This window comes from Erinaceus europaeus, chromosome 11 (assembly GCF_950295315.1).
Source record: "Erinaceus europaeus chromosome 11, mEriEur2.1, whole genome shotgun sequence".
NCBI lineage: Eukaryota > Metazoa > Chordata > Mammalia > Eulipotyphla > Erinaceidae > Erinaceus > Erinaceus europaeus.
This window is the reverse complement of record NC_080172.1, coordinates 49,992,178-50,019,537: the sequence shown is the minus strand read 5'-3', so window position 1 is coordinate 50,019,537 and position 27,360 is coordinate 49,992,178. Positions and strand designations below refer to the sequence as shown.

General features: G+C 50.7%; 1 protein-coding gene across 1 annotated transcript in view; it reads right to left on the bottom strand.

Moving 5' to 3' along the window:
• Window positions 1-27,360, bottom strand: part of LMNA (lamin A/C) — a 68,001-nt gene that overhangs the window by 6,270 nt on the left and 34,371 nt on the right. The window contains 4 exon segments of the mRNA XM_007535439.3: window positions 84-254; window positions 407-532; window positions 3,988-4,144; window positions 20,206-20,735. Coding sequence (XP_007535501.2) covers window positions 84-254; window positions 407-532; window positions 3,988-4,144; window positions 20,206-20,561 — 810 coding nt within the window. The 5' untranslated portion in view covers window positions 20,562-20,735.

Here is a 27,360-nt window from a genome sequence, read left to right as displayed (position 1 = left end):
GTGGGGCAGGGGACACCTTAGTGCTGAGGGACCCTGGAGGGTCCTGGGAGCCCCATCACCCCACCCCCGCCCAGTGTGGGCACCTTGGCAGAGTAGGTCTTCTCCAGCTCCTTCTTGTACTGCTCCACCTGGTCCTCATGCTGTGCCCGCAGTTCCTGCAGCGCGTCGGCCAGCCGGCTCTCAAACTCGCGCTGCTTGCCGTTGTCGATCTCCACCAGCCGGGTCTCGTGGCGTCGCTTGGTCTCTCGCAACTCCTGCAGGAGTTTTTTGGGGGCAAAAAGCTGAGTCACTAAGAGCTAGCCCCCAGGGTCCTGCTGAGGGTCCCCCTGGAGCCTGGGAGCTGCCCCCCCGCAACACACCACACCGTCTCAGCCGCCTGCCCGCCCCCACTGCCGGCCCTGCCCACCTCACTGTAGATGTTCTTCTGGAAGTCCAGCTCCTCCTTCAGTGTCTGCAGCCTGTTCTCTGCATCCACCCGGCGCAGCATCTCATCCTGAAGCTGCTTTTTGGCCTCACCCAGGGCTGCTTCAAGCTGGGAGAGTGGGGGGTGAAGGGTGACAAAGGGCAGGCACTCAGCACCAAGAGGTAGCCAAGAAGGGGCTTCTTCCCAGAGCACCCCTTCATGTGTGTGGGCACAAGGCCTGGTGTGGGGTGGGGCCCTGGGGGCCCACTCACTCATGGCCATGATTGTGAGGAGAGGCCATGTTGCAGAATAAGACAGCCCACCCCCTCGCGCACAGCACAGAAGCTGCTATAAGAGAGATGTGCACAGGGAGGGACCCTGGAGGGGACACAGTGGATAAAGCATTGGACTCTCAAGCATGAGGTCTTGAGTTCAATTCTGGGTATCACATGTATCAGAGTAGTGCATGTTCTCTTTCTTCTTTCTTTTTTTATTTTAATACTTTATTTAAATAAGAGGAAAATATAGAGAAACACCAGAGTACTACTCAGTTTTGGCTGAGGGTGGTGCAGGGGATTAAACCTGGGACTTTTGGAGCCTCAGGCAAGAGTCTCTTTGCATAACCATTATGCTATCTACCCCCACCCTTTAATATCTTATTTAGTGAGATACAGATAAAGATACTTAGAAAGAGACCAGAGCTCAGCTCTTTCTTTTCTTTCCTTTTTTTTTTTTTTTTTGCCTCCAGGGTTATTGCTGGGGCTCAGTTTCTGCACTATGAATCCACTGCTCCTGAAGGCCACTTTTTTCGCCTTTGTTGCCCTTGTTGTTTTATCATTGTTATGGTTGTTATTATTGTTGTTACTGATGTTGGTTGTTGTTGGATAGACAGGGAAAGACCTGCATCACTGCTTGTGAAGCGACTCCCCTGCTGCTAGGGAGCCGGGGGCTCGAACCAGGATCCCTATGCCGGTCCTTTGATTCATGCCATGTGTGCTTAACCCACTGGGCTACCGCCCGACCCCCCGCTCTGCTTTTTCTTATGGTGGCGCTGGATATAGAGCCTGTGAGCTCAAGAGTTTCCAGCATGAGAGCTTTTTGTATAACCATTATGCTATCTCCCCAGCCCCTAGTTCTCTTTCTTCTTCTTTAACATTAATAAATACACCTTTTGTAGAGCAGACATTACCATGCACAAGGATCTGGGTTCAAGCCCCCAGTCCCCATTTGCAGGGGGGAAGCTCCATGAGTGCTAGAGCAGAACTGTGTCTCTTTCTCTCTTCTTCTATTTCTCCTTCCCTCTCCATTTCTCTCTAACCTGGATCATGTCTGTGGCAAAGCAGCACACTATCCATGTGAACTGTATTACCTAGCCTTGGTTTTGAACCAACCTTCTGAGACCTCCTAGTCACTCCTTGTGACTCCTGGGTGACCAGGCTACAGTGGGGAGGAGAGAGGATGGCAGCCTGACAATTGGCTCTGGTCCTGCCATGCTCTGCCAAGAAGGTGGAAGACTGGGAGGAAGCCAGCATGTGAATCTGGTCCCCAGCTTATAACAAGAGAAAGGCCCATGAGGTGAGGGAGCAGCCCAGGTGTGCAGAGCCATGAGCTCAGGACTGAGGGCTCCCTGGCTGGGTGTGAGACCAGGCTCCAGTCACTGCAAAGTATGTGAGGACAGTTTGTGGATGCTTTTCTTTCTTTTCCAAACACCCCTACTAACTTCTTTTCTTTTCTTCTTCTTTTTTGTTTTTCCTTTTCTTTTCCTTTCTTTTCTGCCAGGTTGCTGTGACTTCAAGCCTGCATGATTCCACTACTCCTGGAAAACTTTTTATTTATTTCTTCTTTCTCTTCCCAAATAGAGGGTGAGAGACAGAGAGGGATCGAGATATGTCACAGTATGTCTGGAACTCTCATGAAGCTCCCCCTTTTTGTGGTGCTTTTTGTGGAGTGGCTGAGGGCTTGAACTCGAGTTCTAGTGCGTGGTGAAATGTGTGTTCTGCTGGGCGAGCTATTTCCTGGCCGCCTCCTTAAAAAAAAAAATCTGTTTATTGTTTCTGGGGTTTTTTCACTTCCAGCAGGCCCCTTCTTTTTGTTTCAGTCTCAGAAACAGAAAAGGAGAGAGACAGAAGGAGAGACACCACAGCACTGCTTCACTGCTCGTGAAGCTTTCCCTGTGCTTGGGGTTCCTCTCTAGTTTGAGGGGCTCAAACCCAGGTTCTTGAGCGTGGTGAAGTGTGTGCTCTACCAGGTGAGCTATCTCCAGGCCCTATTTACTTTACTCTATTATATATGTTTATTGGATAAAGAGAGGAAAACAGAGGAAAAGGGTGGGGGAGATAGGGAGAGAGAACGAGAGACACGGGAAGCACTGATTGATTCACTGCTTGAGAAGGTTCCCGGGGCCAGGCAGTGGCACACCTGGTTAAGTGCACACATTAGAGTACACAAGGACCCTGGTTCAAGCCCCTGCTCCCCACCTGAAGGGGGAAAGCTTCACAAGTGGTGAAGCAGGGCTGCGGTGTCTCTCTGTCTCTCTCCCTATCTCCCCTACACTTTAACTTCTCTCTGTCTCTATCCAATAATAAATAGATAAAATATTTTAAAAAGAAGAAGCTGCCACCTGTAGGTAGAGTCTGTAGGTTTGAACCCAGCTCCTTGCACATGGTAATGTGTGCTCAACCAGGTATGTCATGATCTGGCCCCTATTTTATTTATTTAAAGATTTATTAAAGGGACTATGTGGTGGTGCACCAGGTTAAGCACACACATTCGAGTGCACAAGGACCCAGGTCCAAGCCCCTGGTCCCCACCTGCAGGGGGAAAGCTTCACGAGTGGTGAAGCAGGGCTGCTGGTATCTGTCTCTTTCCCTCTCTCTCTCTCCTTCCCCTCTCAATTTCTCTCTGTCTTTAATAATAAATAAATTTAAAAAAATAAAAAAAAAATTAATAAGACAGGAGATAGAGAAAACCAGACCATCGCTGTAGCATGTAGCAACACTGGGGTACAACCATTTTGCTATTTCCCTATCCCTTGTGGACTTTATTATTATTATTATTGCTGCCAGCACTATAAATCCACCACTCCTGGTGGCCATTTTTTCCTTGTTTTTTGTTTGTTTGTTTGTTTGATTTTTCTACTTGATAGCACAGAGAGAAATTGAGGAGAGTTAGAGAAAGAGAGAGAGAGAAAAATAGGTACCTATAGATATGCTCCACTATTTGTGAAACATCCCTCTTGCAGGTAGGGACTGGGGGCTTGAACCCAGGTCCTTGTGCATTGTAATGTGTGTGCTATGGACTACTTTAAAATGCTTGTTTATTTGCTTATTTTTAGAGAGAGGAAGGGAAGAACTAGAGCACTGTTCAGCACTGGCTTACGGTGGAGCTAGGGATTGAACCCCAGAGGTCTCTGGTGTGAAAGGCTGGTGCACTAGCAGCTATCCCTCCAGCACATCGTGGATTATTTTAAATTGACTGGGCAGCCCAAGGAGATGATGACACACGGTGTGGTGTAGATAGGTGAAATGGCAGCAAGTCAGGTGCTGGGTCAGAGATCCTCATGCAGGGACAGGGAGGGGCCTCACCTTGGCCACTTGTCCCCTTAGATCATGCAGCTCACTCTCCAGGGTGCGCTTCTCGCTGAGGGCAGTGCTCAGCGCAGCCTCCTTGGAGTTGAGCAGTGCCTCCAGGTCTTTGAGGCGGGCCTGGGCAGCCAGCAGGTCACCCTCCTTCTTGGTGTTGCTACAAAAGAGGGGAGAGAGGGTCAGAACCATAGAGGGGGACTGTGGCTGCCATCCCTACCATTGCCAGCAGAGGGCAACCTTGACTGTAGTCTGCAGGCCTGCATGAACCTTCCTTGGGGATTGGATTCCCACTTCCTGCAGAACCCTCAAACCCCAAACCCCAGGCCCTCCTCACCGGCCTTCCCCATGACTCAAGGCTCAGGAACGCGCCCCGGGTGGAGGACACACTGGCTGATCTCGTGAGAAGATGCTTTGCCCTTCTCCCCGCCTTCTCCCTGCACACAGGGAACCTTTGTCTGCGCTGCCTCCTCCAGGGCCTAACCTTCTCCACTGACTCCACCCACCTCCCATTCAGCCCATTCCCTCCCTCCCCCCCCCCCCCCCAAAGCACTAGCCAGGCTCCAGGCGCTGGGGTTCCTGGGGAAAGACAGAGCTCAGAGGTCAGGGAGACCTTGGAGGGAGAATATGCAGTTGAGTGTCTGAGCACACAGATCTGAGTAGAGATTGGGGTTCCAGTCTCCCCATCTTTACCAGAGCTCAAGACAATGCTGAACCCTATCCTTCAGCACAGGCCTGAGAAACTGCCTCCAGCCATGGCTCCCAGCTTCATCTCAGTTCTGGATTTGAATGTCTCTACTCATCAAACCAGGCAGAGCTCAGCTAGACCTGGCCACACTGAATTGCCTCTGCCACCTCCACCCTGTCCTGGGCCCCTTGAATAGATATATTCAGAGCACTGCTCAGCTCTGGTTTATGGTGGCACTGAGGACTGAACCTGGGACATAGGAGCCTCAGGCATGCATGTCTGTTACATAACCACCATGTGATCTCTCCAGCCTGCCCTGGTGATTCTGACTGGCCAATGAGCTGGTCAAAGACAGAGATCTGTTTCTGAAAAGCCTCAGGTCACCAGAGAACTTTCTGACTCTGAGGATCCCTTCAGGGAGGCAGGGTGAGAGGGAGCAGCTAAGGCAATGTGAGGCCGGGTGTGGAGGGAGAGCTAGCTCTCTGAGCTGCTGCCCAGCACCATCTGCAACTCATCAGTCCCAGGCACCAGATGGGGAAACGAAGGCAGGGGGAAGTCTCTTCTGAAATGAGGGTGGCCCCACCAGTATTTCTCTTCTGCCACGAGTACCCACAGCTTTGACTGGGAAGCAATATCCAGAAGGGGAGGGGGGAGGGGGAGGAGAGTGTCAGGCTGGCTGAGGCCTGGTCCTCAGGCCCCAGCTTAGCAGATCCAAAAGGCAGGCAGTGCCCCAACCCTCAGGTCTTGGAACTACATCCCAGCAACTTGTCTATTAGTGCCTGGGAAGAGCCTGTTGCCCCTGAGAGAGGACCCCTCCCTGTACTGGCGGCTGTCTCCCTTCCACCAGCTCTAGTTAAAAAGCTAAAAATAAAGTCAAAACCCAGCTCAGGCCTTGGCTGCTGGCCGGCCCGACTTTCCATGACTTCAGAACTGTTCCGAGACTGAGGCGGCCACAGGAGGGAGGCGAAGGGCGAAGGAGGGGTGGGTAGTGGGGGCAGATAGTGCCGCCTCCTGCCCGCCCACCAAGCTCACTGGGCCCACACCCAGCTGGCAGGGCTTCCCCAGAAGAGGCCTCTCCTCTTCCCTGTGCTGCCCAGCTCAGGCCACCAGGGCCAGAGGAGGAAACCATGACAAAGGAGGGAGGGGGGTAGGCAGCCCCAAGCACTGCTGGCAGCAGCAGAGACAGGAATAGGGTCACAAGTGATTGGGGTTGAAGGGGGAGCTCCTCACCCCAATGCTGCCTTCCCACCACAGGTCTAAAGGGAAAGAGAGGCAGACAAAGGGCGAGGGCTTCCCAGACTCTGGAGGTGTCCCCCAAGTCCTGCCTCCCTGGGAACCTCAGACAACAAAGAGGAACCCCATAACTGTGGGACAGGAAAGACTAGTAGTTCATACAACCCCTTCCCTGCCCACTGCCCCCCAAAAGAGAGGGGGTTGGTGACAACCACTAAGATAGGGCCCAGGAGCTAGCTCAGCCAGTAGAGCACATGCTGTGTCCTGCACAAGGACACTAGCAGGACCCCTAGCGCACCATGGGAACACCATGCAAAGGAGAAGCTTCATGGGTGGGTGGTGTGGGGCAAAGCTATGGCGTCTTTCCTTCTCTGTGTCTCTTATCTTTGAAGAAAAATGGTTTGGGGGCTAGGGAGACAGCATATGACTATGCAAGTAATTTTTACACCTGAGGCTCCAAAGTTCCAGGTTTAATCCCTAGCACCACCATAAGCCAGAGGCAAATAGTGCTCTGGCTGCTCTCTGTGTGTACCTTTCTCTCAATGTCTCTCTGTCACGGAAGAAAGGAAGAAAGGAAGAAAGAAAGAGGAAACAAAAGGAAAGAATGGAGTAGGAGCTTCACTGGAAGTGGTATAGTCATGAAGGTATGAAGCCCCAGAAAGAAAAACAAAACCTAGAGGCAAAAAAATAAGATGGAGTCAGCCAGCACTGGCAGAGGTGCTGCTTGAATACTGCAGCGCACAGAAGTGCTGTGCACGGCACTAGGAGAAGCTCCATGATGGTGGAGCAGTACTGCCATCTCTCTCTGCCTCTTTCTTTCTTTCTTTCTTTCTTTCTTTCTTTCTTTCTTTCTTTCTTTCTCTCTTTCTTTATCACCAGGGTTATTACTGGGGTTCAGTGCCTGCACAACTGCACCCCTTCCCGTGGCAGCTTTTTCCTTCTTTCTTTTCTGAGAGCACCTGCAGCACTGCTCCACCACTTGTGAGGCTTTTTGCCCTCAAGTAGAAAAAGGGGTTTGAGGTCCGGGAAGTGGTGCCATGATAAAGCTTTGGACTCTCAAGCAGGAGGTCCTGAGTTTGATCCCTAGCAGCATATGTGCCAGAGTGATGTCTGGTTCTTTCTCTCTCCTCCTAAATTCTCATTAATAAATAAATAAATAAAATCTCTTTTGAAAAAAAATGGGGGGCTTGAACTTTGGGTCCACTGCCTGACCTCCCTCTCTGCCTCTTTTTATCTAAAATGTAAAAGAAGGAAAAAAAAAAAAGTCCACTGGGAGTGGTAGAATCAAGAAGACATGAAGCTCCAGTGGCAAAAAGAAAAAAGAAAAAATTCTTTAAATGTGTGACTGGGAAAATTGAGGCAAAAAGTAGCAGGACTCTGTTGCTGCTGCCATGATGGTCCTGGGGAGGGTAGGTGGAGGACACAGGATCCCTTCACTCCTGGAGGTTTTGACAGGACCTTGTGCAGAGAGAAGCAGGAAAGTGCTTGCCTTGCGGTTTTCTGGGTTGGGGGGGCATCTTGAGGGAAGACGCCACTGCCACTCATGGCTAGTGACTCAGACCTGGGGACTCTGTGGTCAGAAGCCACACACATACCCCAGAGGACTGGGGGTGGGGCAGAACCCTGCACTTCTCCACTCCCACCCCCCTATCTCCCAGTTTTATGGACCCACTAACCAGCCTCAAAGCCCTTTCCTCCTGAGTGAGACAGGAGTCACTCCCCCCAGCAGATAGCAAGGACACCGGGGGCTGGCAGCTGTGGGCAGGCTAGGCACATGCAGACTGGGTGTGGCAGGTGTGCCAGGGGAGCTGGGCAGGGTGGGGCAGAGGGAGGGGGGCTTTAGGGTGACTCATCCTTGACAGACAATGCCAGGTAGAGGGCGGGAAATCCTGCAGTGCCCACAGGGAGCCCCCCCCCCCCAGCACTGCCAGGCCTGGTGGCACACCATGGGGAGGGCCAACTCTCCAGCGTCTAGCAGAAGCTGCATCCCAGAAGTCTGGTGGGGCTGAGCATCCTGTTTCCAAGTCCCCACACAGCCAGCCAGGCTGGTGGGGTGGGAGGTGGTGAGCCAGGCTGGAGACTACTCAGAGCAAAGGGGGGAGCCCAGCCAAGCAGAGGGGCTGGGCAGGCACAGGGCCAAGCAGGGACCTACCTGCCTGCTGAGTCACAGGCTTCAGCCACGCTCATGTGCCAGATATGGGAGACAGGGCTGCCACAGGCCTGTTTGGGCCTGGTTGCTGGGGGCAACTGGGTTGGCCCAAGGGAGAGTCCCCCATTTCCTCCCTCAACTGAGGAACAGAACAGTGGGGCAGAGATAAAGGCTGGAGCTAAAAATAAGAATTGTGGGTAGGGAGACAGCATAGTGGTTCTGTAAAAAATGTTCATGCCTGAGGCTCTGAATCCCAAGTTCACTCCCCAGCACCACCATAAGCCAGACTGAACAGTGTTGTTGTGGTAAAAATAAAGAAAGAATAAGAGTTGAGAGGAGAAGCCAGCACAGAGGTCTGCTGAGGTGCTAATTTAGTCCAGCAGGTGCTCTGGAGACCCACCCAGCCCTGTCCCCAAGCCTCACCAGTCCTGGGAATTCCCCATGGCTGCCAGAGAACCAAAGGGGGGAGAAAAGGAAGGCAGAAGGACAGAGATCTCTGGGTGGATGGGCATTTCCTGCCTCAAAGGAAAGAGCGCCCCCTGTGTCTGGGCAAGGTGACGCAGGGCTGGGCAGGTGATATGGAGTCTCTGCTCTCCTGAAGCAGGTGACAGGGAGAACCAGAGGATCACTCTGGTGCATGCGAGCCCAGGGATGTAACTTGGGACTTCATATTTGCAGGTCTAATGCTCTAACCATTGCACAACCTCCTGGGCTGGTCTTTCTTTCCATCTCTCTTTCAAAGTTTACTTCCTTATGATATATCTTATCTATAGAGAGAAGTGGATGGGGAATATATCTGGGACATTCAATGCTGGGGATCAAACCTGGGACCTCATGCTTATGAGTCCAGTGCTCTACCCACTGCACTACCTCCTGGGCCACTTTGAACTGTGTGATCAAAAGGCATGGGACCAGGAGGCTCAGAACTTCCAGAATGACTGCTTTTTTGTTGTTGTTCCTCTAAGGTTATTGCTGGGTCTCAGTGCCTGCACTACAAATCCACTGCTCCTGGAGGATCCAGTTATCTATCTTTTTATATTTATTTATTTATTTATTCATTTGCCTCTAGGATTATCGCTGAAGCTTGGTGTCTGCACTACAAATCCACTGCTCCTGGAGGCTATTTTTTCCCTTCTGTTGTCTTTGTTTACAAAAAGACTGCTTCTATACAGAGCAAGTCTTGTGCTCTCATCCTAGGGGATCCAAAGCCTGGAGGAGGACCAGAAGGACCAAGGAGCACTGTGGAAGTGCCCCCCTACTGCCCCCCCACATGTGGCTGACAGAATACAGAAGGTGACAGCATATAGGCAGGGCCTGTGCAGAGCAGCAGAAGTGGGGAGGGGTAAGGGAGAGGGAGACAGAGAGCCAGAAGCCCAGGTTGGCAGTGGCCTGGCCTGCGGCACATGCCTTTGGCCACTGCACAGTCTCCCAAACCATGAAGCCATGATTTTCCACACCCCACCCCCTCCTGGAACCACCAGGTTTTGACTAGCCTGTGGCTCTGCTACTTTCTCAGGTAGGGCAGATTGTGTTTCTGCCCCCCCCCCCACCTTTAAGAGAGGTTATTGAGAGGGTGGGGTTAAAGGTAGGTAGCATAATGGTTATGCAAACAGACTCTCATGCCTGAGGCTCTGAAAGTTCTAGGTTCAATCCCCCCCACCACCACAAGCCAGAACTGAACAGTGCTCTGGTTTAAAAAAAAAAAGTGCAAGGACCCCGTTAGAGCCCCCAGCTCCCCACCTACAGGGGAGTCCCTCCACAGATGGTGAAGCAGTTTGGCAGGTGTCTAACTTTTTTTGAAGTTTTTTCTTATATTCATTTATTTATCTTCTCTTTTGTTGCCTTTGTTTTATTGTTGTAGTTATTGTTATTGATGTCATTGTTGGATAGGACAGAAAGAAATGGAGAGAGGAGGGGAAGACAGAGAGGGGGAAAGAAAGATAGACACCTGCAGACCTGCTTCACCACCTGTGAAGCGACTCCCCTGCAGGTGGGCAGCCGGGGTTCGAACCGGGATCCTTATGCCGGTCCTTGTGCTTTGCGCCACCTGCGCTTAACCCGCTGCGCTACCACCAACCCCCAGGTGTCTTTCTCTCTCCTTCTCTGTCTTCTCCATCTCTCTCCATTTCTCTCTGTCTTATCCAACAACAACAACAATAATAACTATAACAATAAAACAAGAGCAACAAAAGGAAATGGATAAATATTAACAAAAGAGAGAAACTGAGGAACTGAGGCAGGCAGGTGGCCAGAGACTGAAAAGTTCCTTAAGCTGACCCCAAACCCCACCCTAGGAAGCGCCACGAGTTATAATTAAGGAACACGTGTGCCCACCCCTTGGGCATGCAGGCGCAGCACACATACACCCCAGGATCCCCTCAGGGCCTCTCTATGGCATGCCACCGCTGCCACACATGCCCAGGGTCTGGGGGGAAACCTCAGATCCTGTTCCAGAACTACAGGGCTCCCAGCTGTCTTCTCCCACCCCACCCCACCCCACCAGACAAAGCTGGGTCTTTATTTCAGGCAGAAGGAGGGTGGGGTGGGGACGGAACTGAGGCAAGCAGGGAGCCAGGAGGCCTGTGGACATGTCCCGACTCAGCTCCAACAGGAGCTGGGGAGCTGGCAGAGGGCCAGGCCTGAGTCACAGCTGCTGGGCAGATCAACGTGGCAATGGAGGCAGCGGGGGGCAGGAAAGGCCCAAGAGGGACCACAGGCTGGGCCAGCTGATGGATGGCTGCCTCCTTGAGCGGCTGCTCCTTCAGGGTTCCCCCAAACTCCAAAAACCATTTCTGTGTTACCATAAAGGTAAGATCTGGGGATAGCATGACAGGTAGCTTAGGAAGAGGTAGTATGGTGAGGTGTGGGTGGGCGTCCTGGCCAAAGGGAGGTGCTGGCAGAATCCCCAGCAGTGGGATAGGTCAGCTGTCCCAACCTGGGCTGCATCATTAACCCTCCACCTGCTGGCCCATGCTATTAAGCCTGACACTATCAGGAGGGAAGGGAGCTGCACCCAAAGACAAGGAGAGGAAGTGGGGGAGGAACTTGGAGGTCTGGTTTCCCTGCATTCCAGCCTAGGAAGAAGAGGCAACCCTCTCTTCCAGCCAGCAGGGGGTGCAGGAGAGGAAGGGGAGCAGCCTGCACCCTGAGCCAGCCCTCTTCATACCCCATCTCTTGTTTCTTGTTTAACACACACACACACACACACACTCCCTCTCTCTCTCTCTCTCTCTCTCTCTCTCTCTCTCTCTCTCACTCTGGAAACTCCTCAGCAACAGTACCCATCACAGTATCACAGTTCTCAAACACCACTCTCTGGGGCTGGAGAGAGAGTTCACTGAGTAAGGCCTGTGCCTTGCCCCAGCACCACAAGGAAAATGCTCTGGCACTGGGGGAAGCTCCTGTGCCTTTCTGAATGAAAAGCAGTCTAGAAGCTATGAAACCAAGTAAATATAATGGGTATGAAAAGAGACTCTCATGCCTGAGGCTGAAGTCCCAGTTTCAATCCTCCACTCCACCAGAAGCCAGAGCTAAGCACTGTTATGGTGTTAAAAAAAAAAAAAAAAAAAAAAACCTACCACTCAGTCTTCTCTGACTGGACACACATATCTTCATCCCCCCCCCTCCCCCCCGCAGTCAGCTCCTCTCCCACTGGGATCCCAGCCAGAATTATTATTCTGGCATTCCCTAGCAGAACTCAGGCTTACTTTCGCACAAAGGCTGAGGCAGAACACCCCTAGGCCACCTCCTCTCCAAATTCCCTAGCCCATCAGGGGACTGTTCTTCCAACAACACAGTCCTGTCTTGCAGAGACAGGCCTTGCAGACCAGCATTTTAACAACAAAAATAAAGCAGAGGCCAAAAATGCAACACTGTTTCTCTCCTTCTTCCTATCCCTCCCTCCCTTTTTTTTTTAATGCTTTTAAAATTTTTTTCTTTTAAATTTTATTTATTTATTTTCCCTTTTGTTGCCCTTGTCTTTTTGTTGTCGTTGTAGTTATTGTTGTCATTGTTAGATAGGACAGAGAGAAATGGAGAGAGGAGGGGAAGACAGAGAGGGGGAGAGAAAGACAGACATCTGCAGACCTGCTTCACCACCCGAATTCTTAGGGCAGTCCTTATGCTTTGTGCCACGTGCACTTAACCTGCTGTGCTACCTGCTACCGCCCTGCCCAACTCCTCCTTCCTTTTTTTTTTTTTTTTTTTTAATAGATGGTGGTGCAAGGGATTGAACCTGGGACTTTGAAGCCTCAGGCATAAGAGTCTGTTTGCATAACCATTATGCTATCTAGCCTCGTCTTTTTTTTTTTTTTTTTTTTTTTTTAACTAGCTGGCTGATGGTGTCACTGAAGATTGAACCTGGGACCTTGAGGCTTCAGGCAAGAATGCAGAACCAGTATAGAACCATTAAGCTCTCTCCCCAGCCCTCTTTCTTTCTTTCTTTCTTTCTAAGACAGAGACCACAGCACCAAAGCTTCCTTCAATGTGGTGGAGGCCAGGCTTGAACCTAGGTCACACATATGGCAAAGAAGTATACTATCCTAACTACTTATAACTGTTTCTTTGAGAAATAGAGAAGGGGGTGAGTACTTTCAACTCCATAGCCAGTAGGAAATATCTTTATTGAAATTAGCACTGGCTACTAATTTGATTTGATTTTTAACATTTATAGCTGGATATTCTATATATTTTTAAAAATATTTTATTTATTTATTAATGAGTAAGATAGGAAGAGAGAAAGAACCAGACATCACTCTGGTACATGTGCTGCCAGGGACTGAACTCAGGACCTTAAGCTTGAGAGTCCAGTGCTTTATCCACTGCACCACCTCCTGGACCACTCTATAATTTTTGTTGTTGTTTTTATTTTGTTGTTGTTGTTGTTTTTAATATTTACTTTTTTTTTTTTTTGCTACCAAGGTTATCACTGGGACTTCACACCTGCACGATTCCACTGCTGCTAGTAGATTCTTACTTTTCCCCAGATAAAAAGGTGACAAAAAAAGGGTGAGAAACACAAAGAGAAGAGACACCGCAGCACAGCTGCACTACTCATGAAGTTTCACTATCGCATGATGCTCCTATGTGGTGGTCATTGGTTTGAAATTAGGTCTTTTGGCAGGGCAAAGTGTGCACTCTACTGGAAAGGCTATCTTCCAACACCTCTACACAGAACACAGCTTGGTCATATGCAGTGCCAGGGATCGAACCTGGGACCTCAGGGATGCAAAGCTGAGCTGGCTGGCTCCCTGACTACTCTGCAGGGGGCTATTTTGTACCTTGTGAGTTGGTGTGCCAAAAGGCCTTCTGTTCTCTGCCCCACCTCCACTCCCCCCACACCCTTTTTTTATAGCTAGGGAAGCTCAGAGAAAGGTCACATGCTCATGGTCACACAGTGACTTAGTAACAAGGCCAAGCCAGAGGCGGGGACTGCTCCTAGTCCCTGGAGCTCCAGGTCATTCTGTTGCTGGGCCACTGTGGTACTTATGAGGGGACAGGGGACCTGATACCTCCCCCCAAAATCTGGCTCTGGGCATCTCTAGGAGCAGAAGGCTCAGCCCGTGTCACCTATAGCACACAAGAGAACTCAGAGGTGGCTGCACTGTCTTAGTAGTCAGAGCCCTGAGCCAGACCAGCCTGGGCTACAGCTGCAGAAGGTGCAAAGGGCCACGGAGGAGGGGACTGAGGGGGAGCAGAGGGCACAGCTGGAAGGCGAAAGCATCTCTGACCAGTTGTTCCCCAGTTGTCCTTGGCTTCAGCTGCTGAATCTGTGGGTGTGGGCCCCAGAGTGGGGGACAATGGCCCATATGACTCCTGGAAGCCAGGACACATGGGCACCCAGGCCACCAGGCGTGGGAAGCCAGAGTAAGTTGCCCTTTCTCTCTTCTTTGGGGCATGGAGGACTGGTGCCACCTTCTTCTCTCTGAATCAGAAAGTGGGCTTCCGGAGGTGGAGTAGGTGGAGAGAGACACCAGCAGGCAAGGTCCCTGGGATGAGAACTGTCCCCAAGAACCAGCACAGGTTCCCAACAATTCCCCAAAATGGAATCATCAACACACCCACAGATCTGTCTCATGGCCCATAGCCTGACAGGTATATTCTTTTTTTTTTTTTTTTTTTCTTTTTTTCGCTTCCAGGGTCATTGCTGGGGCTTGGTGCCTGCACTATGAATCCACTGCTCCTGGAGGCCATCTTTGTTCCCCCCCCAATTTTGTTGCTCTTGTTATTGTTGTTACTGCTGTTGTTGTTGTTGTATAGGACAGAGAGAAATCAAGAGAGGAAGACAGAGAGGGGGCGAGAAAGATAAGACACATGCAGACCTGTCACCGCTTGTGAAGTGACCTCCCTGCAGGTGGGGAGCCAGGGGTTTGAACGGGATCCTTGCACTGGTCCCTGCACCTTGTGCCATGTTTGATTAACCCAGTAGGCTACTGCCCAGCTCCCCCTTTTTTTTTTTAACCAGAGCACTTATCAGCTCTAGTTTATGGTGCTGCGGTGGACTGAACCTACGACTCTGGAGTCTCAGATATGAAAGTCTCTTTGTATAACCATTATGCTATCTACTCCTTGTCCTCTCTCTCTTAATATTTATTTAGGGGTCAGGCAGCGGTGCACTCAGTAGAACATATATGAACATATAAATACCTAGGTTCAAGCCCCTGCAAAGGGGAAGCTTCATGAGTGGTGGAGCAGTGCTGCATGTGTCTCTCTTTTCTCTCCCTCTCTGTCTTTGATCTTGTATCAAAGGAAAAAAAGGCTTTAGCACTAAAAGTGGTAAAACTTGCAGACGTATTGAGCCCCAGAAATAGCCTTGGTGCAAAAAACTATGTGTGTGTGTGTCTGTGTGTGTGTGTGTGTGTGTGTATGTGTATTAATAATAGAGAGAACCAGAGTCTCACTCTGACACATGCAATAAATACCCAGGATTGAACTCGGGATCTCACACAAGTCCAGTGTTGGTTTTTTTTTTTTTTTTTTTGCTTCTTAAGGGCTGAGGCTCGGTGCCTGCATTACGAATCCCCTGCTGCTGGAGGCTATTTTTTCCCTTTTGTTGCCCTTGTTATCGTTGTTATTGCTATTATTATTGTTGTTATTGCTGTCATTATTGTTGGATAGGACAAAGAGAAATCGAGAGAGATGGGGAAGACAGGGTGGGGGGATAAACACCTGCAAACCTGCTTCACCACTTGTGAAGCGACCTCCCTGCAGGTGGGGAGCCGAGAGCTCAAACTGGGATCCTTATGCTGGTCTTTGCACTTTGCGCCATGTGCGCTTAGCCCGCTGTGTTACCACCCGGCCCCCCACAAGTCCAGTGTTCTAACCACTGCTTAACCTTCCAGGCTGTAAGCTGGCAGGATTTGAGTCTTTCTAGGTAAAGACTGGTGAAGGCTGGTGACCCAGGGTTAGTGGGCCCCAGCAGAACCGAAGAGCATTAAGGTGTGCCTGCTCCCAGGGCTGAATTTTTAGGGTGCAAGGGGAGCCTCAATCATCCCACCACAGGAACCCCCCAACCTATCCCTGCAACTTGTGTAAAGCTGAATGGTTTGAGCACTCAGTGTAGAGTCAGAAGGCCCAAGCTCAAGTCCTGACCTCCACAGCTGAATGTCATGGGACAGACTATGTACCTCTGTGGCCTCTGCTGTCCTTGTCCTAGCAGCCTGAATGAACATGGCCTGCCACTCCCTGTCATTCTCACTAGAGCTAGGTCAGCCTGGCTGGCAATCCAGGAAGTTGTCCAGTACTCAGGCCTCATGGAAAGAGGTGCTTCTGCTTTGTGGCCTGGGATTCCCCCACTTCTTTTTTTTTCTTTTTTCTTTTAAAGTTTCAAGATTACTTTTTTTAAACTTTTAAAAATATATTTATTTATTTGTTCCCTTTTGTTGCCCTCATTGTTTTATTGTTGTAGTTATTATTGTTGTTATTGATGTAGGTGTTCTTGGATAGGACAGACAGAAATGGAGAGAGGAGGGGAAGAGAAAGATAAGACACCTGCAGACCTGCTTCACCGCCTGTGAAGTGACTCCCCTGCAGGTGGAAGCCGGTGGGCTCGAAGCCTGGGGATCCCTACACTTTGCACCACATGCGCTTAACCCACTGCACTACCGCCCAACTCCCAGGATCCTCCACTTCTGACTCAACCTTCCTCCCTCAGTTCCCCTTAGGAAGCTACACTAGCATAGGCTGGCAGTCTGAGTCTCTTACTCTGCACCCCTGATCTAGAGTCCTCAACTGTAGAGCCACTCATGCCTGTGTAGAGCTGAGATTCCAGAAACTTTCAGAAGTCTCAACCAGGGAGACAGGCAAGGCCCCCAGGAAGGGGGCAGGGGCACAGATGATATAGGCTCCTGTCTCCCTCAAAGACATATGCTGTCCCACCCTGTCTCCTGTAGCCTCTTGTAAAGCCACCAGGATGGCAGGGAGGGGGCAGCATGTGAGCCACCCACAAAGCTGCCCTGGCAGGGGTGGGGCCCCACTTCCAGCCTAGACTCCAAACGGGCCTCCCCTAGAGTACTCACCCTCTGCATCTACCTCTACTTAGTTGTACCAACTTTGGACTGCCAGAGAGAGTGGAGTTCTGCCCTGACATCCCAGAAGGGAGCCTTTGAGCCCTGGGTGCGATCAGATCCCCTATCTGGGAATGCCACAGGACTTTATGATGGTTCTGCATCCCAACCAAAAGCCTGGCCCTGAACTCTGAGCTCTCATTATACATTAAACCAAACACCTCTCTCCCTACTCCAGTGGGGAGGACCTAGGACAATGCCTTCCTCCCTCAATTAATTTTCCTAAAAGTTTTCTTTTTTAAATTTTTTTATTATCTTTATTTATTTATTAACTAGAGACAGCCAGAAATTGAGAGGGAAGGGTGATAGAGAGGAAGAGAGACACCTGCAATACTGCTTCACCATTTGCAAAGCTATCCCCCTGTAAGTGGGGACTGGGGGCTTGAACCTGGGTCCTTGCGCATAGTAACATGTGCATTCAACCAGGTGCACCACCACCTGGCCCCTCTTAAAAGATTTATTTTTTCTTTTTTATTACTGGGTAGAGAGAGAGAGAAGTTGAGAAGACAGAGAGACACCTGCAGCTCTTCACCACCACTTGTGAAGCTTTTCCCCTGCAGGTGGGGACCAGGGACTTGAACACTGGTCCTTGAGCACTGTGGTGTGTTTGCTTAACCAGGTGCACCACCACCTAGCCCCATTAAAAGATTTTTTTAAAGATTTTATTTATTGTGGTCCAGGAGGTGACACAGTGGATAAAACATCAGACTCTCAAGCATGAGGTCCTGAGTTCAATCCCTGGCAGCACATGTACCAGAGTGAAGTCTGGTTCTTTCTCTTTCCTTCTATCTTCTTGAAAAATAAATAAAATCTTTAAAAAAAAAAAAAGATTTTTTAAAAAAAATATTTATTTTATTTATTTATTCCCTTTTGTTGCCCTTGTTGTTTTATTGTTGTGGTTATTATTGTTGTTGTTGTTGTTGGATAGGACAGAGAGAAATGGAGAGAGGAGGGGAAGACAGAGAGGAGGAGAGAAAGATAGACACCTGCAGACCTGCTTCACCGCCTGTGAAGCGACTCCCCTGCAGGTGGGGAGCCGGGGTTCGAACCGGGATCCTTATGCCGGTCCTTGTGCTTTGCACCACCTGCGCTTAACCCGCTGCGCTATAGCCCGACTCCCAAAAAGATTTTATTTATTGATTGATGAGAAAGATAGGAGAGAGAGAAAGAACCAGACATCACTCTGGTACATGTGCTACGGGGGATTGAAATCAAGACCTCATGCTTGACAGTCCAGTGCTTTATCCATTGCACCACCTCCCGGACCACTAAAAAATTTCTTAATGAGAGAGAGAGAGAGAGAGAGAGAGAGAGCAGAGCATCACTTTGGTGCACACACTGTCACGGATCAAACTTGGAACTCATGCCTGAGAGTCCAATGCTTCATCCACTGCACCACCTCCTGAGAAGCCCTTCTAAATACTTCATGCCACTTTCTCTGTGCTGAGCACAGCCAATATAAAAGGAAGCAACAAGTTCTGTCTCCTCCCACAGGAGGACAGAGAAAGGGGACAGACAGCCCAGCCTGAGTCCCCTGTGTCTCCACTGGCTTAGGGTCCAGGTGCACAATGCCACTGCCCTTTTCCGGTAAGCTCTGCCTCCCCAGTCAGAATCCCGTTGGGGAGAAGAGACAGATGGCTAAATATAACAAGGGCACACACCGCCCCCACCCTGTCCCACATATGCACACCCGCCTGGTGTCCTGGGCCGGACAGCTGCAGTGGGAGACAGGCTGGGATGGCTGAGCTAACTGGAGACAGGGTTCCACTTGCCCTGAACTACCATCAACACCTTCTCCAGAGAAAGGCCTGCCACACATGCCCTTCAGAGGGGCCTGCAAGAAGGAAAGATTTCCAGGACTCCAGAACATTCTACCTAGCTTTTATGGAAAAAGAGAAGGAGATCTCTTTATGCACAAGGGCTGGGGGCTAGTGCAGGGGACAGGGGACACAGAATATGCTGAGGTCCTGACAATCATAGTTTGGAGCCAGGGAATGGGGGACAGTCAAGCCCACAGAGGCTTAGGTTGGCAAAACAACTCACTTGGATAGTGCACTACTTTGTGAGTGGATGTGAGAGACCTGGGTCTGAGCCAAGCCCCCAATGCACTGGAGGAAGCTTTGATGCCATGGTCTCTTTCACTCTATCTGCCTCCATCTTAAAAAAATAATTCCTTAAATGCCTGAGTCTCTTTAGTTCCTGTCCCCTAACACTTTCAGTACTGTCCGACCTCATTCTTAATATAGAAAAGAGCAACAAAGGGAGTCAGGCAGTATAGCGCAGTGGGTTAAGTGCACATGGCGCAAAGCACAAGGACCGGCATAAGGATCCTGGTTCGAGCCCTGGCTCCCCACCTGCCGGGGAGTCACTTCACAGGCGGTGAAGCAGGTCTGCAGGTGTCTATCTTTCTCTCCCCCCTCTCTGTCTTCCCCTCCTCTCTCCACTTCTCTCTGTCCTATCCAACAACGACGACGACATCAACAATAAAAACAAGGGCAACAAAAAGGAAATAAATATTTTTAAAAAGAAGAAGAAAAGAGCAACAGAGAGAAGGAAATCAACTTCTTGGGGGCCCTCCACACTGGAAAGCTAACTTTCCAGGTTCTAAAGAGTTATATTAAGGAAAGAAAAAAGAAAGAAAAAAAAAAGGAGGGTGGGGCCAAGTAGGGTGGGGCAAAGGCGTGGGAGGGAGGAGTGCCTGGGAGCTCCCAACGGCTGGATTTCAAAAAATGTCACTGTATTCCAGTGGTTTAATAAGGCAAAGATCAGGAGTCCTGGCAGTGTGGTGAGGACAGGCGAGGTTGGGCCAGAGCACTGCTCAGCTGGGAAAATGAAAGTGGCTCACTCCAAGGAGGAGGCAGCCAGAGAGGGACAGAGTCCCCAACTGTCCCATAGGCCAATGGGGGACAGACCTGGCCATAACACAGCTTCCTGAGCCGGCAGCTTCTGCCCACTGTCTCCTGCCCGCCTGCCCGCCTGCCCGCCAGCCTGCCCTTCCTGACATGCCTGGGGCAAAGCAGGCCCAGGGCTGTGGCGGCCAGGAGAGTAGGAGGCCTGGTGGAGCCTGGGGAAAATCCCAGACATACAGCAAGGGTTGTTCCGGGGAAGAGAAAGGGTCATCTGCCCTTGGTGACCTCTCCCCAGCACTGATCGACCTGCTTATGAGCTCTATTTGAGTTGGCACCACTGCTTCCAGGGCAAGCAGGGCAAAGGTGGCATAGTGCCAGGTCTGCCCACAAAGTTCCAGCAGGATCCTTTCACCCACTCCGACGTGGCCGGAGCGCTCGGATCTCTGCGACCTGGCAGGGGCAGTTCTCCCTTACCCAGCCCCTGCCTAGGCTCCAAATGACAGCTCACAGGGCCTGCCACCGGCCTCTCTCCTCCGTCTCTCCCCAAGCGTCCACCCTCTCCCACACAACCCTCCCTTCCCTGTCCTGTCTTGACAATTCTCCTTGGCACTACCAGCCGCCCGCGGGGGTCAGCAGTTCCGGGGAGGGCGGAGACTCGTGGCCGGAGGCTGGCAGGTGCCGGGGCGCTGTCCCCTCCCCTCCCCGCCAGGCCGGCCGCCGCCACCTGGGCGCACTCACCGCGCCTTGAGCTCCTTGAACTCCTCGCGCACTTTGCTCAGCTCCAGCTGCAGGCGGGCGCGCTCCTTGGCCACCGAGTCGAGGGTCTTTCGGGCGTCGCCCAGCTCGGCCTCGTACGCGGCCTTGATGCCGGACACCTCGCGGCTGACCACCTCCTCCGACTCGGTGATGCGGAGGCGCAGCCCCGCGTTCTCCGTCTCTAGCGAGCGCACCCGGTCGATGTAGACCGCCAGGCGGTCATTCAGCTCCTGCAGGTCCTCCTTCTCCTGCAGCCGGGTGATGCGGGTGGGCGACAGCGGGGTAGAGCTGGCCTGCGCCCCGCTGCGGGTGGCGCGCCGCTGGGACGGGGTCTCCATGGCCGGCAGGGTGGCAGCGCTGCCCGCGGACGGGCTCCGGGGCAGGACAGGCTGGACGGAGGGCGGAGGCCGCAGGCTCGGGTTGGCAGGCAGTCGGGCGCGGGGTGCTGGCTGCGTGGATGCGACTCCCGCGAACACTGAGTCAGTGGCGCCGCGGCACGGACTCTAATAGGGCTGGAGAAGGGGCGGGGCCAGCACGCTTAAAGGGGCCGCCTCACCGCGGGGGCGGGGCGGCCGCAGAGTCGGGCCCAGCCCCACCCCCTTCCCGTGCTCACCCCCAGCCCCCCTAGGGCTTTATCTAGCGGGGCTCCTGACAGCTAACGTCTCCCATGCCTGTTTGCCCCACTGCTTCAATCCTGGGGGGGGGGGGGTGGGCGAGTGGGTGAGCAAAGAGGCAAGATGGGGCGACCAAAAAAGTGGGTGTAAAGCCATGCAGATCTAGGAAAATGGCAGGGAGGGAGGGCTAAGGCTCATGCCCATCAGGGTGACTCACTCTTCCACCGCTGCCCCCCCCCCCACTTACAGTGAGTCACCTCTCCCCCTCCCACAGTGTGGGCAGCCCGTGTAAAGCTGCATCTTATTATGCCAGGGTGGGGCACAGAAGAAGTGTCCCGGAGATCCCTGGAGGCCAGGAGCGGCTTGTAGCTGAACCCTGAATTCTCTGTCCCCTTAACCTTGGTAGGGTAGGGGTCCCTTCTTTTCATCTATTCTGCCCCAGTTCTTTCTCTACCCCAATACTAAGACCAAGCATTGATCTCAGGCCCCAAGACAAAGTCAAGATTGGGGCCTGGGCACTGCCCCCCAACACTTGCTCTCCCTTTGAGCCCTAACAGTTGGAAAACACAGGCCCCCAGCTTCTACCCCAGTCTAGTCTGTTTCTGCTCCCGACTCCACCCTGCCAGTCCTAGGACGGAACTGCTTTTAATGACTAATTTAAAACAGACATGAGTGCTGTACGTGTGAGCACCACGCTGCCAGGACACTGGGTTCTAGGTTTCTGTGGTTCCCGCGGGGCCTGGAAAGGGAAGCTGGGAAGGGGACTGGACAACCCCTGTTGGCTTTCCAGCCTGGAGGTGGGGAGAAGTGGCAAGGAGTGCTTGGATTCTGCAGCCTGGCTTCTGTGTAGGTCACCACCTATCTGGACATTCCTCTCTGGACAGCTTCATGCTGAGTCTAGGGCAGAGCTAGGCCTTGTCACCAAACAGGATGGCCCAGGTCCCAGGCTGGCCCAGCCAGGATCTTCTATCCTCAGGCCTCACCACAGCCTCCTATAGTCAGCCTCCCACACCTGGCCCTGATCCTGGTCCCAAACCAGCAGCAGAAAACTCCTCTCTCTTCCAGAGGCAGAGCTGAGGCCACAGAGCCATATGCCTCCCAGCAGGGACCTAGAAATGAAATAATGTCCTCCCTACCCCTCGCAGCACCAGGGACAACAGGACTGGATAGGGCCTGTGCTTTGGGCTCACCTGGGATGAGTGGGCTGTGGGCATGGGGGGCTACAGCAAGACTCTGCTTAGTGCCCACCTCTTGACAGTGAATGAGCTGAGAATCAGGGGTGCACCATAGTCCTCATTCCCAGGGTGTGGCCCCTACCCTTCATGTCCCAAACAAAACAAAAGCCCATGCTCTGCCTCTCCCTCTTCTCTCTTCCAGAGCAGAGCAGAGACAGGGTGGGAGAGCCAGTGAGATGTGAAGGATGGAAGTGGGGGTATAGCATAATGGTCATGCAAAGAGACTTTCATGCCTGAGTCTCTCAAGTCCCAAGTTCAATCCCCCACACTGCCATAAACCAGAGCTGAGCAGGACTCTGATAAAAAAATAAAAAATAAAAAGTATGGGGCTCCTGCTATTCCCACCACTTCAGCCCCCCTCACATGGAGCCCCTGCCCCTGGCCCCTGCCCAACCCACCCAGCCTTCTCCTGGCCTGGCTCCTCTTCTTGGCTAGGGAAGCAAAACCTCACCTAACCCTTCCTGTTCTGGGCCTCCCCAACTTTGGGGAAAGGAGGCTCTGGGCTCCTTCCAGAAGCCCTCCCCTTTGCCCCCTCCCCCACAAATGGCCTCAATCCTGCATCTAAACTTCAAAGTGAGCCTCCAACCTTAACAGTCAATTTTAACTCTGGGCACTCCCTCCTCCCCAAAGCCAGCAGTGTGCTTTCCCTGTCAGGGCCCAGACTGCTCCAGGAGAAGGAGCGAGCTGGGAGGCAGATCCAGAGGAGCAGAGCTTGTCAGGGGGAGGACTGAGACCAGGGGCTAGTTCTGCCTTTCACTGCTGTGAATCACCTGGGCCACAGTATATGAAGGGCTGTCCTATGAGGTGGCTAGCAGAGACAGAGACTTGGGGCCTGAGGTACTGCACCTACCAGAGGCCTACCAGCAGGGAAGGAGAAAGGGAATAGAGCCAAGCACAAGTGGCTAAAGACTGGGCGGAGGGTAGATAGCATAATGGTTATGCAAACAGACTCTCATGCCTGAGGCTCCAAGGTCCCAGGTTCAATCCCCTGTACCACCATAAGCCAGAGCTGAACAGTACTCTGGTTAAAAAATAAAAAAATAAAACAAAAACAAGTGGCTAAAGACTATGCTGGATACAACAAAAGCAACAAAAGGGAAAATAAATAGATAAAATATTTTAAAAATAGATAAAATATAAAAAAAAATTTTAAAACTACGATTGGATAATCGACTCCAAATGGACTCCACATGCCTGAGGAACTGAGGCCCTGGGTTCAATCTCCAACACTGCCAAGAAGCCAGAGCTGAACAGTGCTCACGCTGAACAGTGCTCACATTAAAAAAAAGGGGGGGGGGTGAGAAGGGTGGAGATTCCAGAAGCCTGGAAGCTGGAGCATTAGAGTGCAAAACAAGAATGCAGTGGTTCAAAGACCAGGGAGATAGTTCAGTCTTCTGAGATCATATCTGAGGCCCTAGAGGTTGCAGTTTCAATCCCAGAATTCCTGGTACCACATTATGTCAGTGTTGAGCAGCACTCAGGTCTCTCACACATAATAGAATTTTTTAAAAGAGCACTGGTAGAGTTCTGGTCTCACAAGCAGGAGATCCACTGAATATGCCAGAGTGATACTTTGGCCTCCCTCTCTGATAAAATACATAAAAATCATTTTGAAATTTTAAATTAATTTTTTTTTTCATATCAGATGAGCAAAGAAAGTTTCACACTGAAAGAGAGAAGCCAGGGCTTCTCTATTCTAGTACACGCAACACTGCAGGTCTCATACCAGGGAGTCCCTTCTTCTACAAGTGAAGCCACCTTCCCATTCGCAATAATAAAAATAGTTTGCAAGATAGTTCACCTGGGAAGGTGCTTTTTTTTTTTTTTTTTGGGCCTCCAGGGTTATTGCCGGGGCTCGGTGCCTGCACCATGAATCCACTGCTCCTGGAGGCCATTTTTTCCTTTTTGTTACCCTGGTTGTTTTACCATTGTTGTGGTTATTATTATCATTGTTATTGATGTCGTTGTTGTTGGATAGGACAGAAATGGAGAGAAGAGGGGAAAACAGAGAGGGGGAGAGAAAGATAGACACCTGCAGACTTGCTTCACCGCCTGAGAAGCGACTCCCTTGCAGGTGGGGAGCTGAGGGCTTGAACCAGGATCTTTTTTTAAAAAAAAATATATTTATTCCCTTTTGTGGCCCTTGTTGTTTTATTGTTGTAGTTATTATTGTTGTTGTTATTGATGTTGTCATTGTTGGATAGGACAGAGAGAAATGGAGAGAGGAGGGGAAGACAGAGAGGGGGAGAGAAAGATAGACACCTGCAGACCTGCTTCACCGCCTGTGAAGCGACTCCCCTGCAGGTGGGGAGTTGGGGGCTCGAACCAGGATCCTTATGCCAGTCCTTGCGCTTTGCGCCACATGCGCTTAACCCGCTGTGCTACCGCCCGACTCCCAGAACCAGGATCTTTATGCTGGTCCTTGTGCTTTGCTCCACATGTGCTTAACCCACTGCACTACTGCCCGACCCCTAGGAAGGTGCTTTGCCATGTGTGTGTCCCAGGATTTGCTCAGTGATTCCTAAATGAATCACTGGAGCCTCTGGCCCCAGGACTGGGTGCTAACTCACCCAGTAAAGTGTGCACCACTTCATGTTTGAAGCCCCAGGTTTGAACACTGATACCATATGGCAGTACCACAGCACCTGGACAAGTTCTACACATGGTGAAGCAATGCTGTGGTGTCTCTCTCTCTCCATCTCTGTCTCTGTTTGAAATAGTAAAGAGTGAAATCACACATGTGTAGGCACATTAAATATGAAAAAGGGGCCAAAACTGCCTAATGGGGAAAAGAAAAACTTTAACAAATGGTATTGGGTGAATTGAACCACATACAGAAAAATGAAACTAGACCACCATGCACCAAAATTAACTCAACATGAATCAAAGATATGGATATCAGACCTGAAAGTATAAAATACACAGAAGAATACATTGGCGAAACATCCCAGAACCTTAACATTAAAGACTTATTTGGAGACTCTGATCCCATGACAAAAGTGAATAAATGAGACTACATCAAATTAAAAAGCTTTTACATATCAAAAGAAAATTCCATAAGGATAAACAGGAAACACATCAAATAGAAAAATATATTTGCATTCTACACTTCAGACAAACATCTATAAAGAACTAATCCAGGGGGTCAGGCAGTAGTGCAGCGGGTTAAGTGCACATGGTGCGAAGTGCAAGGACTGGGGTAAGGATCCTAGTTTGAGCCCCCAGTTCCTCACCTGCAGGGGGGTCGCTTCACAATCAGGAAAGCAAGTCTGCAGGTGTCTATCTTTCTCTCCCCCTCTCTGTCTTCCCTTCCTCTCTCCGTTTCTCTCTGTCCTATCCAACAACGACATCAATGACAGCAATAATAATAACCACAACAAGGCTACAACAACAAAGGCAACAAAAGGGGAAAAAATGGACTCCAGGAACAGTGGATTCATGGTGCAGGCGCTGAGCCCCAGCAATAACCCTTGAGGCAAATAAATAAATAATACAGATAAAGAAAAAGAACAACCCAATGAAAGAGTGGGCAGAAGATATGAATAGACAGTTCTCTAAAAAAGAGATACACATGGCCCAGACATAAACAAAAGTGCACTAGAAAAATGGAAATCAAAAAACATACTGAGATTCCAACTCACACCTGTGAGAATGGGCTCCATCAATAAAACAAGAGAATATAAATGTTGGAGAGGATGTGGAGAAAGAGCAAGTCTACTACACTGCTAGTGGGAATGCAAACTGGTACAACCACCAGTTGTACCAGTTGGAGAACATTATGGAGAATCCTTAAACAAATACAAATGGAAATGTCATATGAGGGCCCAGCCAGTGGCGCACCTGGTTGAGCGCACATGTTACAGTGTGCAAGGACCCAGGTTCGAGCCCCTGCTCCCCACCTGCAGAGGGAAAGCTTCATGAGTGATGAAGCAGGGCTGCAGGTGTCTCTCTGTCTCTCTCCCTCTCTATGTTCCCCTTCCTTCTCTATTTCTGGCTGTCTCTATCCAATAAATAAAGATAATTTTTTAAAAAAATTTTTAAATCATTGCCATGGGGAGTCGGGCGTAGCTCAGCGGGTTAAGCGCAGGTGGCACAAAGCACAAAGATCGGCATAAGGATCCCGGTTCGAGCCCCCGGCTCTCCACCTGCAGGGGAGTCACTTCACAGGTGGTGAAGCAGGTCTGCAGGTGTCTATCTTTCTCTGCCCCTCTCTGTCTTCCCCTCCTCTCTCCATTTCTCTCTGTCCTATCCAACAACAATGACAGCAATAACAACAACGATAAACAAGGGCAACAAAAGGGAAAATAAATAAATAAATAAAAATCATTGCCATAGGATGTACAGAGAGCTAAGAAAGAAAGAGAGAATGAGGGAGTCGGGCTGTAGCGCAGCGGGTTAAGCGCAGGTGGCGCAAAGCACAAGGACCGGCTTAAGGATCCCGGTTTGAACCCCGGCTCCCCACCTGCAGGGGAGTCGCTTCACAAGTGGTGAAGCAAGTCTGCAGGTGTCTATCTTTCTCTCCCCTCTCTGTCTTCCCCTCCTCTCTCCATTTCTCTCTGTCCTATCCAACAACGACTACAACAATAAAACAACAAGGGCAACAAAAGGGAATAAATATAAAAAAAAAAATTGGGAGTCGGGGTGTAGCGCAGCAGGTTAAGCGCAGGTGGCGCAAAACACAAGGACCGGCATAAGGATCCTGGTTCGAACCCCGGCTCCCCACCTGCAGGGGAGTCGCTTCACAGGCGGTGAAGCAGGTCTGCAGGTGTCTATCTTTCTCTCCTCCTCTCTGTCTTCCCCTCCTCTCTCCATTTCTCTCTGTCCTATCCAACAACGACAACAACAATAAAAAAAAAAAGGGCAACAAAAGGGAATAAATAAATAAAATAAATATTTAAAAAAAATTTTTTTTAATTAAAAAAAAAAAGAAAGAGAGAATGAAAGAAAGAGCCATATGATCCAGTAATTCCACTACTAGGCATATACCCAAAAGATATAAAAACAGTGGGCGGTAGCGCAGTGGATTAAGTACACATGGCACGAAGCACAAGGACCTGCGTAAGGATCCTGGTTCAAGTCCCCGATCCCCACCTACAGGGGAGTTGCTTCACAGGCAGTGAAGCAGGTCTGCAGGTGTCTATCTTTCTCTCCCCCTCTGTCTTCCCCTCCTGTCTCCATTTCTGTCATATCCAACAACGACGACGACATCAATAACAACAACAATAATGGCTACAATAAAACAAGTGCAACAAAAAGGAAAATAAATTAAAATAAAATAAAATTTTTAA